Consider the following 15,789-nt stretch of genomic DNA (forward strand, 5'->3'; position numbering starts at 1 on the left):
GTGTACTTTCAACAGACATCATTGGATAGTGATAGTGATTGCTCTCATTGGCTCCCGGTAGAGGCATGCATATCAGAACCTGGGTCAGTGTTCCCTTCCCATTGTATTCATTCCTCTCAATCCATGATTTTAGCATTACTAAAAGTACAGGGTCTGTAATATATGAAGAAGAAGCTATCATTAGTTACCAAACAAAGTCCATTGTAATGTTCTAATCTCATTAGGTCCCACTGATCAAAATAATCTATGAACAATTGATCTACCAACATCAGGTTCGCAACATCAATTTTTAATCCAAAACTTACAAAACAAAGCAGATGAAAGAAGACTGTTTGAAAGTTTGGGATTTCCACATACATCCCCTTCATTAAATTTAATTCTATTCCTCGCCAGCCTGAAGATTTTATTGCAAATACCCTTTGTAGTAGCTGTTCAGATTTGTTTAAAATGAGTTTACTCCTTCAGTGTACACTTCACCTGTTTAAAACATAAATTAGGCCTTTTCTGATTGGTGGCAGGTTTTAATGTCAAGACGAAAGACACAGCCTTCACAATGCAATCAGTATTCAAATTTAACATATTAGCTAACAGAAGCACCAATAGAAATGAAATACCTCAGGATGTCCCAAAGTACTTTAAGTCAATGAAGTATTAAGTTAAGACAGTGTTGTAATATAGGAAACGTGAGGCACACATTAGCAATATGATAACCATCTGATAGTCTGTTTCTAGGTTTGGATTGAGGGTTTAAATATGACCAGGACACTAGGAAGAATACCCCTGCTCATCTTCAAAATAGTACCATGAGATTTTACGTTCACCTGAGAGTCTCTATTTAACATCTCATCTGAAAGATGGTGCAGCATTCCCTCAGTACTGCACTGGAGTGTCAGCCTAGATTTTGCATGTAGGCTTCTTGAGTAGCACTTGAACCCACAGCCTTCTGACTCACACATGAGAGAGTTATCAACTGAGCCATAACTGGCAAGGCAGAAATAATTTATTGGTTGCAAAGGGCTTTGGGATGTCTAGAAGTTATGAAAATGCACTATAGAAATACAGGTTCTTTAGATCATGGCTGATCTGTACCCAACTTGATTTGCTCATCTTTGATCCATATCCCTTTATGTCATTACCTCATAATAAATACAATGAGCTGTCAGGGAGTCAAGGGCCTACCCTAATTAAAGATGATTAAAAGGCAACAATCCTTTCAAAGTCTTCTGTAGGTGTGAAATGTGATTTGTTTTATTTTCTGACTGTGAAATGCTTAACAGGATTCTGACATTAATTTTGTGTCCCCCCTCAAACCCCCTCCCTGTACATATATGTGGTGTTCCTTTTGCCTAGACCTGGTGAACCATTTCTGTGAGCAGGTCCTGAGTTTCTTGCTTTGTCCCTACTTTCCCATTGTAGCCCCGTCCTCCCCTGCTGTTGACTCCGTACCCTTGCAGCGCACGGGCAGCCAGAACACGACAACCTACCAGAGGCCCAGCTACGCCACCGGCCCGGCAGCCAATTATGGGGACCCTTACCGGACACTGCAGTACTGTCCTTCGGTAGAATCGCCGTACAGCAAGTCTGGACCAGCCATCCCACCTGAAGGCACCTTGGCACGGTCACCTTCCATTGACAGCATTCAGAAGGATCCCAGGTGAGTGACAGCTTCTTTCACGTTGTTTTATTTTCCAGGAGAATGCTGTTAAGAAGAAGACCAACTTTCGTGTCACAGAGAAAGGTTAACTGATTGTTTAAGGCGGTAGATAGGCTGCCATTCACTCCCTCCACCACTGGCAACAGTGGCAGCAGTGTGCACTATTTACATGATGCACTGCAGCAACTCGCCAAGGCTTTTTTTGACAGTACCTTCCAAACCTACAACCTTGACCACCCAGAAAAACAGGGGCAGCAGATGTATGGGAACACTGCCAACTGCAAGCCCCCCTCCAAGTCATGTGTCATTCTGACTTGGAACTATATTACTGTTTCTTCATCATCATTGGGCCAAAGTCCTGGAACTCCCTCCCTCACTGTGGATGTACCTAGACCACACAGACTTCAGCGGTTCAAGAAGGCAGCTCACCACCTTCTCAAGGGCAATTATGGATTAACAATAAATGCTGGTCTTGCCAATGATCCTCACATCCCATGAGTGAATAAAAAAAATTATATATGTATATATACAATATATATAAATTTTTCCTTCCCTACCCCATTTCAAAGCTTTCCTTTTTTCTTTTTCATATGTCTTGGAAGTTCACCACCCCTAGGATAGCTTCTTCCAACAGCCATTCTTCACTCTGTCACTAAGAGGTGCACTTGTTGAGTGCAGGTTTTTTTTTTCAATCCTTGCTCCCTTTTATCTCTCCCTTGCACCCAGACACAATGGCTTCTAGCTGCAAGAGCACCTAGGACACCAATGCACCAGTTTGTTCCAACATGCTATTCTCAGTGAGTTGTCCTCCTTGGACTGCAAGGCTCAAGAAGATCTAGACCAAGGGTTGCCCCAAGGCCATCTTCAAAACCACTTAATTATCATCTGACACTCGGTATACTGCATTAAATTGACAACAGGTTTGCTGGTCTTGTTACACCCTCAGTTGCCAAACTGCACACTGGAAATTTCATTAGGTATATGCAAGGGACTTGCTGCAAATTATTCCACTGCATAACCGTGTTCAAAAGTGGACGTCATTATGTGGTACTACCACTGGGCCATCTCTGAAGCAGCTCTTTTTTAAATTAACCTTTCTCTGTTGGCAAGGGATTGCTGCCTTTGCTCATATGAATTGTAAGGGCTGAAGCTGTTTGGCTTCTGATCTGCGTTCAGGTTTTATCAATACAAGGTGAATGCCTTTGTATTCAGAAGCATTAAGTGTATTAGTTAAACTGTACTAACAATGTGGTGAGATCTTTGGAGCTTCCAGATAAAGGACAAAGTTTCCAGTGCAAAACATTTGTCTTGTCTCTCAGTTTTGGCTCAGAACTCAGTGCTGTCACTTTTCCTCAAGTCAGATGCCTGTGAAAAGGCATTGAATTAGACATGCATAGACTAGATTTGCATGCTGCCCAGGAAAGTTCCAAACTGTTCTATTACGTCTGTAAAGTTTCCGTCTCCATGCACACAATGTCCTCCTTGGGTTTTGCTTCAAGTTGCTTCTTTTTTTCAAACGGACAAACGTTATTGCAGCGACAAACTGGGTTTATTAATAAGAACCACTTTTGGTTCAAGGTTTGTTTCAAGGTTTCATTCTTATGATAAATCATCGAAGTTGCTAAAGAGGTTTCTCTGCCCCAGCGTGGTGTGTTTGACGGGGCGGGTGTTGAAATTCTAAAATCTTGCAAGGATTCTCTTAGGGGGAGGGAAACTGAAGATTTAATTCTTGAGCCGACTTTGCATTCACCCTGCTTGGTTAGTGCTTGAAAGAAATGTATCTGCCGTTTTGATAGCAGGCCATATGCCGTATGAACACAGTTCATTTTGCTTTGTAATTGAGATGAATTCCTGTTTTTGTGAAGTTGATTTTATTTTCAGTATGGGGTGGAGGGAAAGAAATCTTGTCACATCAGTTTTGAAGACTCTTTTTTTTATCATTTTCTGTTCTCCGTGCAATGCAGGAAAATATCAAATGAAGAGAGCAGTACATTGTGAAACTTGCTTGCTTGAATATTGCACTTGAATATTTTAAGGGCTTCCAAATAAATCCCTCTAACACATTGCCTTAGTATTCTATAACATTTCTTGACTGCATTGAGCTCCCGTGTATTCTGCTTCCCTATGTCATTTTTTTTTTGAATCCCAAAACCTCCCATGTAAAATTAGAACTTCCTTTAATTTGACATTAAAATTCAGCAACTGTTGCCTCAGTATGGGTGGTGTTTGAGATAAGGGAGTGTGTGGCAGTTCAGCAGTCATTTCTTAATGGTGCAACACAAAATCATCGAGAGTTCACTGCACCAAACTATCATGTGCACAATAGATACAGCCCTTTCTAAGGTTGCCTACCCTCCAGGATTGTCCTGGAATCTTCGGGAATTAAATATGAATCTCTTGGACATTGCTGCAAGCCCAGGAGGAAAATCATTGGGGCAGTAAAAAAAAACCTGTGTTTTATTCATTCTTATTGAATTCTTCTGCTTATTATTCATAACTATATTGGAGGTTGGAAAAAAGGCTATTTGACTGAGCAGAGTGGTTGAAGGCAGACAGTCATGTGACAAAATTTCCAGGAGTGTGTCCAACCAGAGTTGGCAATCCTAAATTTTTATTTTCTCACAGGATCTGGTTGTCACTAGCAAAGCCAGCATTTATTTCCAGTCCCTAATTTCCCCAATTGATGAGCCGCCATCTTTAATCTCTGCATGTCTGTGTAGTGAAGGTACTCCCAGGGTGGTGTTAGGTAGGGAGTTTCAGGATTTTGACCCAGCAACAATGAAAGATCACTGATACATTTCCAAGTCATGGTGGCATGTGACTTGGAGGGGAACTTGCAGGTGGTGGTGTTCTCATGCATCTGCTGCTTTTGTTCTTCTAGGCGGTGGAGGACATGAGTTTAGAAGGTGCTGTTGAACAGGCCTTGGTGAGTTGCTGCAGTACATCTTGTAGATAGTACACACTGCTGTAACTGTACTTCAGTTGGAGAGTGTGAATGTTTAAGGCAATGGTGGAGTGCCGATCAAACTGGCTGCTTTGTCCTCGATGGAGTTGAACCTTTTGAGTATTGTTGGAGCTGCACACATTAACGTGCTTTAGGGATAGAAATGTGCTGTCCTTACCTGATCTGGCCTACATGTGACTTCAGACACAACTCCCCTCTAAAATGGTCTAAAAAGCCACTCAGTTGTATCAAATAGCTACATAGTCTATCATAAGAATAAAACTGAGTGGACCATCCGGTGTAAATTTAGGCACTGGACTAAGGCACAGTCACCTCTGAAAACCCCCCCTCACCAACATATGCGGACCTTTGCCAAAATTGGGAGAGCTGTCCCACTGACTAGTCAAGTAACAGGCTGACATAGTCATGCTCACAGAATCATACCTTTTAGCCAATGTCCCGAATTCTTCCATCACCATCTCTGGGAATGTCTTGGCCCACTGGCAGGACTGACCCACCCAAGTTGACGGCGTGGTGGTGTATTATGATGAGTGAGTTACATTGGGAGTCTTCAATGTTGGTTCTGGATCCCATGAAGTCTCAGGACAGCAGGTCAAACATGGGCAAAGAAACTTCTTTCAGGGGTGGTAATCTTGATTACCACCTACAGCCCATTTCCAGCTGCTAAAACAGGACTCCTCCATGGTGAACACCACTTGCAAGAAGCACAAAAGGTAGAAAGGGCACATAATGCACTCTGGGTGGGGTACTTCACTGTCCATCTTCAAGACTGGCTCAGTAGAACCTCTAGTGATTGAGCTGGCCAAGTCCTCAAGGACATATCTGCCAGACTAGGCAGGTGGTGAGAGACCATATACAAAGGAAAGACCTACTTGTCCTCATCCTCACCTATCCACCTATTGAAGACAAATCTATCCATGACAGTATTGATAGAATAGATTCAGAACAGAACTAGCAGCTCAAAACTGGCATCCGTGAGGCGCTGTTGGCCATCATCAATGTTCCCTCTAAGCTGTATGCCCGCGTAGCAACCGGAAAGTTCCCACCCTGGTTGTGCACAAGTCAGCCCCTTTCAGTTACCATGATTGTGCGACCACGCAAAAAAAAAACCTGAAGAATCTGTGCACTTAAACAAATCACCCACATACCACAAAAAACCTCCCTCACTCTACCATTACCATCAAGCCAAGGGGTCAACCTTGATTCAATGAGGAGTGCAGGCGAAAATACCAGGAGCAGCACCAGGCATAGTTAAAAAGAAGCTGTCAACCTGGTGAATCTACAATGGAGGACTGTATGCATATTAGCAATGGGAGCAGCATGCTTTAGACAAAGCCACATAATCCCACAATCAATGGATCAGATCAAAACTCTGGAGCCCTGACACATCCAGTTATGAATGTTGATGAATAATTAACCAACTTAAAAGGAGGAGGAGCTTCCACAAATATCCCCATCCTCAATGATGATGGGGCCCAGCATGTGAGTGTAACAGATGAAGCTCAAGAAATTGCGACTTCCTCCAGCCAGAATTGCTGAGGAGATGATCCATCTCACCCTCTGCCTTATGAGCCCTACCATCACAGAGACCAGTCTTAAGCCAATTTGATTCTCACTACATGACACAAAGAACTAGTTGAGCACACTGAGTATAGTAAAGGCTATGGGTCCTGACAACATGCTGGCTGTAGATGCTGAAAACTTGTGCTCCAGAATTAGCCATGCCTCTAGCTAATCTGTTTCAGTACAATTACAACATCTATCCAACAAAGTGGAAATTTGACCAGTTATGTCCTGATCGCAAAAAGTAGGACAAATCCAGTCTAGCCAACTACTGCTCTCAATCATCAGCAAAGTAATGGAAGGTGTTGTCAGTAGTCTCTTCAATTAGTTCCTAGTCACCAGTAACTTGCTCATTGCTGCTTAATTTGGGTTCTGCCAGGACGACTCCAGATCTCATTACAGTCCAAACATGGACAAAAGAGCTGAATGCCAGAGGTGAGGTAAGAGCGATGGCCCCAGGCATCAAGGTAGCATTTGAACTAATGTATCTCCAGTAAAGTTGAAATCAGTGGGAACTAGGTGAAAAACTCCCCACAGGCTGTAATTACACCCAGCACAAAGGAAGGTGCTTGTGGTTGTTGGAGGTCAATCATCACAACAGGAGTTCCACAGGGCAATATCCTTGGCCCAACCACATTCAGCCGTTAATCAATCAAATTCCCTCTGTTATAAGACAGTCGTGGGGATATTCGCTGATGATTGCACAGTGTTTTGTTCCATTTACAACTCCTCAAATATGAAGCAGATTGTGTCCGCATGCAACAAGACCTGGACAACATTCAGGCTTGGGCTGATAGTGACAGGTAACATTCACTTCACACAAGTGCCAGGAAATCACCTTCTCCAATAAGAGGGTGTTTAACCACCTCCCTTGACATTCAGTATTATGATCATTACCAAACCCCCATTTTCAACATCCTGTGGTCAGTACTGACTAGAAACTTAACTGAACCAGCCAAAGAAATACCGTGGCTGAAAGAGCAGCTCAGAGGCTGGAAATTCTGTTGCATGTGGTTCACCTCCTGACCCCCAAAGCCTGTCCGCTATCTACAAAGCACAAGTCAGGAGTGTGATGGAATACTCTTCACTTGCCTAGGTGAGTGCAGCTCTAACAACACTCAAGAAGCTTCACGCTATTCAGGACAGAGCAGCCTGCTTGATAGGCACCCCATTCACCACCTTCAACATCCAACCCCTCCACTACCAGCACACAATGGCTACAATGTGTACCATCTACAAAATGCACTGCAACGAATCACTATGGCTTCTTCAACAGCATCCCCCAAACCTGTGAACTCTAGCCTCTACAGGGGTTGGGCCTCAATCTTCTGTTGCTGGTCATTTTCCTGTACGTCTTCCACTCGAGGTACAGTGGTAATTACCTGAAGGTTTGGCTGGTCTGACCAAAGAGGAGCTTCTGCCACCTGCAAAGAAATTAGACAAACCAGCACTGCTGAGAGTGAAGACAATTCAGAGCTGAAGTCACAGTTGAGAGTCTCTTTACTGGTGGGCCTCTTGGGAACTTGCAGTTCTGTGTAGCTGATGTCAGAGGTTGTCTTGATGTATTCTGCCATTTAAAGAAGTTTAAGGGCAACACGGGCATCTCTGCTCAAGAGAGAGAAAGATTGGTGTTGAATGGCATGCATGATTTCGAACATCTGCTTGTCAACATACCTTAGTGGTTTGAGGATCATGCCTATGATCTGAAATTGAATTCCTCCAATAGTGTGTATGTCATTCATAGCCAGGGGTCTCTGAGCCACTGTTCATTATCCAAGAGGACCATAACACTGGCTTTTTTGAAGTTGGTGAGGTGATTGTTTACTGAGATGTCTGCATTCCAAAAAGAGAATCCAGGATCCTTGACCTCACCCAAGAAGCATGTTTGAGTCTCTTCCTGGCATGGTAGCTCAATTTCATAGATTGTCTTGGAATCTTCTTCCCGTCTGGGTGTCATAGCTGTGCATAGCTTTTCGAAGTCTCCCAGGTAGTTGTAGTTGCAACGCTGCACTGAAATTGCTGGACATTGCTCTCGCCTGTGAGGTCAGTCGGCTCCACAGCACTGACATGGCCACCTACCCCCTTGTGGTTTGTTTGGCTATTGCCTTCTTTGGTTTGGCATCTCTCTGCCTCTTTGTTGCTTTACTAGCTGGACAGTTGGGGTTGCTTTGTACCACAGTTTGCTTTTGCCATGTAAAATGGATCGGTGCATTTGCATGGCCTTTTCTAGAGTCAGGTCTTCCTTGGCCTGTACCATGCCTGAAAGGGCATTATCAGCCACTCTGACAACAATTATGTCCCTTATGAGTTCTGGCTTAAGCTCACCATAGTTACAGCCTTCAGCCAATCTGTATAATTTGTTTATAAAACTGGCCCTCCAGGCCACTGCACACGTTTGTTGAATTTCCCTCTTTCCAAAATTTTGTTGCTTCTTAGATTAAAATGTGTATCAAATGATTTTAGACTTCAAATTTATCTGAGGATTATTTTATTTCTTAATATCACCATCATTGATAACACCTACTGAATAAAGTAGTGTATTCACTTGTTCAGCTTCTGTCTTTTTATCTAATCCTGAAGTTATTATGTATCTTAAGAATCTTTTCCACCAAAGTCCCCAATTTTGTGCTTGTCTGGCCCTTGGATCAGCTCTAGTTGGTCTAGTAAAGTTGATTTGTTGTCCATGGTCTCTTTAAAGTTCAGCTGAGTACAGCTTTAAATGCTGTGCAGATTTTAAAGATGGTGCCACAGTGGCACATTTTTCAAAGAGTCTTCCTGCACTTGCCATGTTTTGGTGGTCTCCCGCGGCAGTGGCAGTCCTGACCTCTTTGGGGTTTAGTTTTTTGCAGTGGTTTATTAAATCGATGATTTGGGGCTTTTCCTGCGATATCGGAGGATTTTTGTGTATTTTACAGTGGATTCCTGGCTTTGGCTGAGGTTTTTTTAAACCTTCCGCTTCCTTTTTTTTTTCCCCTATAACAAGCTCGGCTGCCACATAGTATGGTGCCGACTCTGAACCCAGGCTAGCCATGGTGCTTTCGGAAACTGGCTGCTGTGACATTTTTTTACAGCACTGATGCCTTTTAGATTAGTCCTGGCTCAGAACTGAATTTTTTCTCACCCCTGCTCAGTCCTTTGACTCTGCGCTCTGTAGGCATTCGCAATGGGCCTCTATGAGATCTTGTGGAGTCTTCCGCTGCACAGTAGAGTTTTTACTTCTGCCTTTCTGCTTCCACTTCTGCAATGGAGTTTCTTTTATGTGACCCTCCTCTGTGTCTTCACTTCAGGTGCTTTCAGTCAGGCCAGAATGCTGCTCCTTTAATTTTCCAGCTTTTGAATTTCTGTTCCAGCTTATCTGAGGTTCTGGGTTTTTCCATTAGCTGCCACCATGTTGTATGTTGTATGTTACGTAGGTCTCATGAAAAGGTTTTGAGTCTTGTATGGTTGAACATTTCATGTTTATTGATATTATATGACTATCTACATATATACAGGGTATAATCCAAGCTATGTGCTAACTCCATGCTTGCTTCTACACAGGTCTCTGTCCAGTTTACAACTGACCCTAGTCTCAGGTCATGTGTATCTTTAGATCACATTGTGGTGGTACTGTTTCCCAGATACTATGCCAGGTACCCTTATAATACAGCAGCCTGGATTATGAGCTAAATCTCTGGAGTTGTCCTTGAACCCATCATGCTCTGGCTCAAAGTGAAGAATGCTACACACTGAGCAACAACTCACACAAGGTGAAGCAAATGAAACACAGGCCGGAAGGGTCTTGATTACAGTGTGAATACCTTGGGCATTTGTCCTCAGTTGATGCCTCGATGATTGTCAAACGCTTGTCGCATGGAACAATGATACACCTTCTACATCCATAAAACCATACACTTGTAGTATTGAAAAGATGCTGCATCATGTCACCAATGAATATTAGAGAACACATAATTAATACCCTGCAGAATTCCACTTCAAAATTACTGAACAAAGTCAAGTTAAGTTAACTTTAAGACTGCCAGCAGGTCCAGAAGGAATTCTGTCTGCCTGGGCTGATGGGTTTTGTAAATTATCAGCTGACACACTGTGATGCTGAAACAAACACAGATAATAACTGGTGTACTAAATAATGATCCTTCAACAGTTTAATGGGGCCCATCTGTTCGGACACTCTGCATTAACTGGACGGTTCTATTAGAGCTAACTGTTAATTAGATTTTACAGTGATTTGACTGACTGGGCAGTACAGTATTTAATCTAATTTCCTGGCTAGGGATGATAGCATTAAAGCTATTGGAATTTTCTTCTTTCTTTCCTTTAATTAAGCGTTTTAACCTAACAAGCTGCTTAGTGTTGTGTTTTGTGGCCATATTCTGATTTCTATCTTTAATCCTGTTTTCTTTCATTGCTAAGGAGTACATTGATTCCTTTCCCGGACACCCCCTTCCACGTTTTGACAGTTTCCATTATTTGAGCAGAGAGCTGGAAAAGCAATAGTAAAAAAAGGTTAAGCCCAAGATGTAAAGCAAAATAAAAAGATAGACATGCGTTTATAAAATACTTTCATGACCTCAGGATGTTCCAAAGTGCTTGAAAGGCAATTGAAGTATAATTGTTGTTGTAATGTAGGAAACACAACCATCAATTTACACACAGCAAGGTCCCACAAATAGCAATGTGACAATGGCCAAATATTCTATTTTGTTTCAGTGATGTTGGTAAAGGGATAAATATTGGCCAGAACACGATGAAGAACTGGAATATATATCGCAGGAGAGAATAAAAAGTATTAAGCACAAACAACGGAGGCTCTTGCTACCGCAGACATGGAGCTTGTTACCAGGGATTATCACAGTTTTGTCCCATAACATGACTATTCAATTCATGAGGCCAAGAAGTACTTACATGCAGTCACGTTACCCTGTTCACAGTCATTCTTATTTTGACTCTTTCTCTAATGGTGGCTAGCAATCTGCCCCAGCATACTCTCCTCTACATTCTAGTAACACCAACTTGCATTCCTACAGCATCTTTAGCATGGTATAATCATGGTTCAAAAGAGTGCGATCAGACACTGAGCCAGGCAACTAAACATTTGGTCAAAGAGATAGGTTTTAAGCAGCATCTTCAAGGAGAAGAGGGGTTTGGGGAGGGGATTTTCAAAGTTTAGGATTATAAAAAGAATTGATGAAGTTGACATTTTGTTCATACTGTAGGGGTGGCATTTAAAATTTAGGGAAATCAGAGAGTGAAGTTGAATTATTTCATACGAAAAGCAATAGACAAAAGGAATAAATTAATCTGAACGCTATTGAAAGGGCAGAATGTTTCCGTCGGCGAGCTGGGGGCGGGGCCCGCTTGCTGACGGGAAAATGACACGGGATGACGTCATCCTGCCCCATTTAAATATTCAGGAAGGCGGGGGGGGGGGGGGGACAGCGCGATCAGCTGTCCACCCGCCGACCTGTCAATGGCCAATTGAGGCCATCGACAGGGTAGTTAAATCAATTGAAGGCCCTGCCCATCCAACCTTAAGGTTGGCGGGCAGGCCAGGAGCCCCGGCGGGGAATAGAAAAAACATGAAACCCCATCCACCGGTGTGATGAGGTTTCATATAGGGTTTTAAAAACTTTAATAAAGTTTCTGTGATATTTATTAACATGTCCCATCTCGTGTGACATTGTCACATGAGGGGGACATGTTAATGATTTTTTTATTTTTCTATTTTTAAACTTTCAAAAACTTTCAGCACTCTCCCTGAGGCAGCACTTAGTCTCAGGGAGATGTGCGCAGTTTCGAAAGAGCGCACTCTGGCAGTAGGGGAATCCACCCCCTGCCCGCACAGGAAGCGCATAGCGCTTCCTGTCGGGCGGCCCGCTGGGTGGGCCTTAATTGGCCCGCCCACTAAAAATGGCGGCGGGGCCCATTTCGGCAGTGGCGATCGGCTGCCCGCCTGCCGCCGAGTCGGTGGGGCCCGCCCGTCCTGCCCAAAGAAACAGTGTAGAGGTGTTCGAGAGATGACTGAGTGTGTTTCTGGAGAAGGGGAAATACAGCAGATGGATATGGCAAGAAGACAGGATTGTGGGTTTGAGACCAATCATTGAAATGATAGGGTGTCAGAGTCTGCTTCTTGAGAAATTCCTCTACTCTTGTCCTTACATTTTAATGTTCAACTTACTTATTGCTAAGTAGTGATTTGTTGACTAACCATTAACTCCCCTTCCTAATTCATTTAAGAGTGATAATTAATTAATGTAGTGTTCAGATCAAAGGGTTGGGGGGGAGAACTGCTTTTTAAATATGTGTAGCTAATGAATACTAGTCACCGCACCACTACTTCAGGTCAGCTGTTCAGTCATGTTGCAGTTGCTTTTCCTGCCATTCTGGCTCGACTGCTCCATTCTGCTGCCTCCTCCCTGCTGCTAGGTCTTTCAGTCAGCAAAATAACTTGGTAATATTGGACACTGTTTAGGAACTCTTTTGGCAGGATCATGTCACAGTGCTCCTCCACCTTACCTATTATGATTTGACGCTTTCCTGTTGCTAATCCAGATCACATCACAGTTCAATCCTATTATTGAATCAAATTCTATCAGAAAACATTTCTGTCCTGAATTTGCTGTCATTGTTACATTCTTAGTGCAATGCCTTCCCATTTTTTGACAGTACTCCAACCAGATGATGGCAGCTTTCTATTTATCCTATTTGGACATTTTACCTCACTAGATAGTGAAGTAAAGAGAGTTTTATTTTAAGTTTTTTTATTAACAAATGGAACTGTCTTTAGGAAAATAGCATTTTGGCAGATCTGTTTGACCTCAAGTGTGTGATGACATCAGTTGCTGAGAAAGTAATTGGCATTAGGCAAGGAACGGGTTAAGAGAAGTGTACTGCTGGCACAATTGGAAATGTTGAACCAATGTTTTAATGATCTATTTTAAATTGAAACAGCCATAAAGAATTACATAGGAATTGTAACATGAAAGTAAGCCTTTTGACCCAGATGGCCCATCCTTCACACAAGTAGTAGTCCTAATGCCACGTGGGCAGCCTAACCCCAAATCCCTTCACTGTCCCTTCCCTCAATTATCTTACCTAACCTATTCTTAAATGTTGACACAGCCTCTGCTTAAATCACTAACGTCTGTTGTGCATTCTATAGCTTCAGAAGCCTTAAAAAAAAGTTGCCCCTGCTTTCTGCCCTTAACCTATATTCCTTACAGCTAATGAAGTACTTTTGAAGTCTAACCACTATTGTAATGTAGGCAATGCAGCAAACAATTTGTCCTGCAAACAGTAATTCACCCCCTTTATCCTCAAACACAGGCTGTCCTGCATAGACTTGACATTTTGTGTCGCTTGGCCACACAAGGTTCCACACCTCACTCATTCCCAGTCAGTGACAGTCCCAGTGACAGACAAGATCAGAACAGGCTAGTCAATTAGCTGACACCTCTACCAAGGCAAGATGATCAAGGGGCAAGGACAGACTAGGTTAGCGAATCCATCACTAATGTGTTAAAATTTTAGATATTTATTTTAAAATCCATACAGCTTTGGGCCACAATAATTTCCACTCTGTTTCTATTCTTCTACATTATGCATAGTCAAGTTAAATTACATAGAATTACGCAGTGTCTACAGCACAAAAACAGGTCATTTAGCTCAGTTGACTGATTCTGCCATTTATACTCCACATAAGTTGCACCCAGCTCTTTTCATCTAAATCTATCACCATGTCCCTCAATTCCTCTCTTCCTCATGCTCTTATCTGTGTTCTGTTTAAATGTGTCTTATATGCTATTCACCTCAGTTACTCCTTGTGACAACAAGTTCCATATTCTCGCCACTATTTGCAAAAAGAAAATTTCTTCTGAGTTCTCCATTAGGTTTATTAGTAACTAGCCTATATTTACAACCCCTAATTCTGGTTTCCCCAAACAAGTGGAAACACATTCTTTATGTCAACCCTATCAAACTGTGTCTTCATAAAGTGCTTATTAAGGTAGAAGAATCTGTATGCCATTATCATATTTCATAACAAATATATAAATAGTCGTTTGGTAGTACAGACTTGAGTATTGCTGAAAAAAGAGATATGTTCTCAAAGCTCTTTGTTATACACTGATCAGGACAGATGCAAGAATACCAAATTTCAAAGAGAACAACAATTTATGCAGCATGAGAAAAAGAGTGCTGATTGGTTGAGGTGTTGCCATGGGGAATGCACCAAGGAGCAGTTGTTCCCCAAAGCTCTTGTTTAGTTGAAAAAGATGCAATGGCTGAGCATGTTCTTGCTGTTTGTAGAGGACAGGGCCCTGCATATGAATATAACAAGTGTATAAGAGCCACTTTGTAAATAAGCCCAATTGATAATCTTAAATTGGTTGTTAGTTTAATTTTAGCACTCAAGATTGTTCAGTAAGTCCTGTTGAATCACGGAATCACATCTAATGTTGGGCACTATGTTCTGAGTTTTGCAAGCATAGGCTGCTTGAGTACAGTCAGTACTCTACCTGTTGCAAATAGCAGAAGGGATGTACTGTTTGGCACAATCCACTTGCCAACCAATCAGCACCCTTTTTCTCATGCAGTATAAATTGTTGTTCCCTTTGAAATTTGGTATTCTTGCATCTGTCCTGATGAATATAAGATGAAAAGCTTTGACAGCATGTCACTTTGTTTTAGCAATACTCAAGAAATATATAATTAGATTAGATTAGCTAATATATCATTCTCCAACTGGTCGCCAAAAATATTCCAGTTCCATTTTATTAAATAGCATAAGGAGTAAAATTATTCTTTTGAATTAAAAAAAATATTCCCAGGATGTCAGTGTCACTGGCAAGGTCATCATTTATTGCCCATCTCTAGAATTGCTGCTAAGAAAATGGTGGTGTGCCACCTTTTTGAACCATTGGTAGCAGTTTGATATAACTAAGTGGCTTGCTGGGCAGTTAAGAGTCAACCATGTTGAGGTGGGTCAGGATACAGACCCAGCCGGGTAAGGAAGGCTGATTTCCTATCCTGAGGGACATTGGTGAACTAGTTGGGGTTTTTTAAAATGACAATCCAACAGCTTCACAGGAGCCCTAATGTGCTGTGGAAGGGATGAGAAAGAACCACGTATGCCTTCTCCCTTGGTGCCCACTGACCCTGGTTTAAAGCCACATCAGAAAACTCCTGTGTGCAAATTAGCTGCCGCGTTTCCGGCATTACTACAGTAACTACTGTTAGAAAGTGCTTAATCGGCCATGAGGCATTTGGGGACAACCTGAAGCCATGAAAGGTTCCAAAAAAATGTAAGTCTTTCTTCTCTGATCTCCCCTAGTTTCCCCCCTAATATCTTGTAAAAGGAAGAAATCATCTATAAAAAATGACTAATCTTTCAGCTATCCCACCCCTAGAAGGCTATATGTCTCAGCCTTCTTTCTTTTGTAGCCAGATCAGCTTCTTCATAGGAAACCTGTGAGACTGCATCGAGGTATGAAAGTGTGAGGGAAAGCACAGTCATACTGGCACTGCTACAAGGTGAAAGGTGGATTCAGTTGCAGTGAAGTTGTGTCTCCCTCTAACATTAGCTTTTGCTTAACTTTCAAAGACCTTT

At 42.3% G+C, this 15,789-nt stretch overlaps 1 protein-coding gene across 7 annotated transcripts in view; it reads left to right on the forward strand.

Annotated features, from left to right (window-relative positions):
- LOC144679077 (catenin delta-2-like) overlaps nt 1-15,789 on the forward strand; it is a 1,449,546-nt gene that overhangs the window by 1,023,371 nt on the left and 410,386 nt on the right. For all 7 annotated transcript variants that reach the window (XM_078539356.1, XM_078539360.1, XM_078539354.1 and 4 more), the window contains one exon: nt 1,417-1,654. In XM_078539356.1, coding sequence (XP_078395482.1) covers nt 1,417-1,654 — 238 coding nt within the window. The remainder of the gene's footprint in view (nt 1-1,416; nt 1,655-15,789) is intronic.

Source organism: Cetorhinus maximus, chromosome 3, assembly GCF_964194155.1.
Source record: "Cetorhinus maximus chromosome 3, sCetMax3.hap1.1, whole genome shotgun sequence".
Lineage (NCBI taxonomy): Eukaryota > Metazoa > Chordata > Chondrichthyes > Lamniformes > Cetorhinidae > Cetorhinus > Cetorhinus maximus.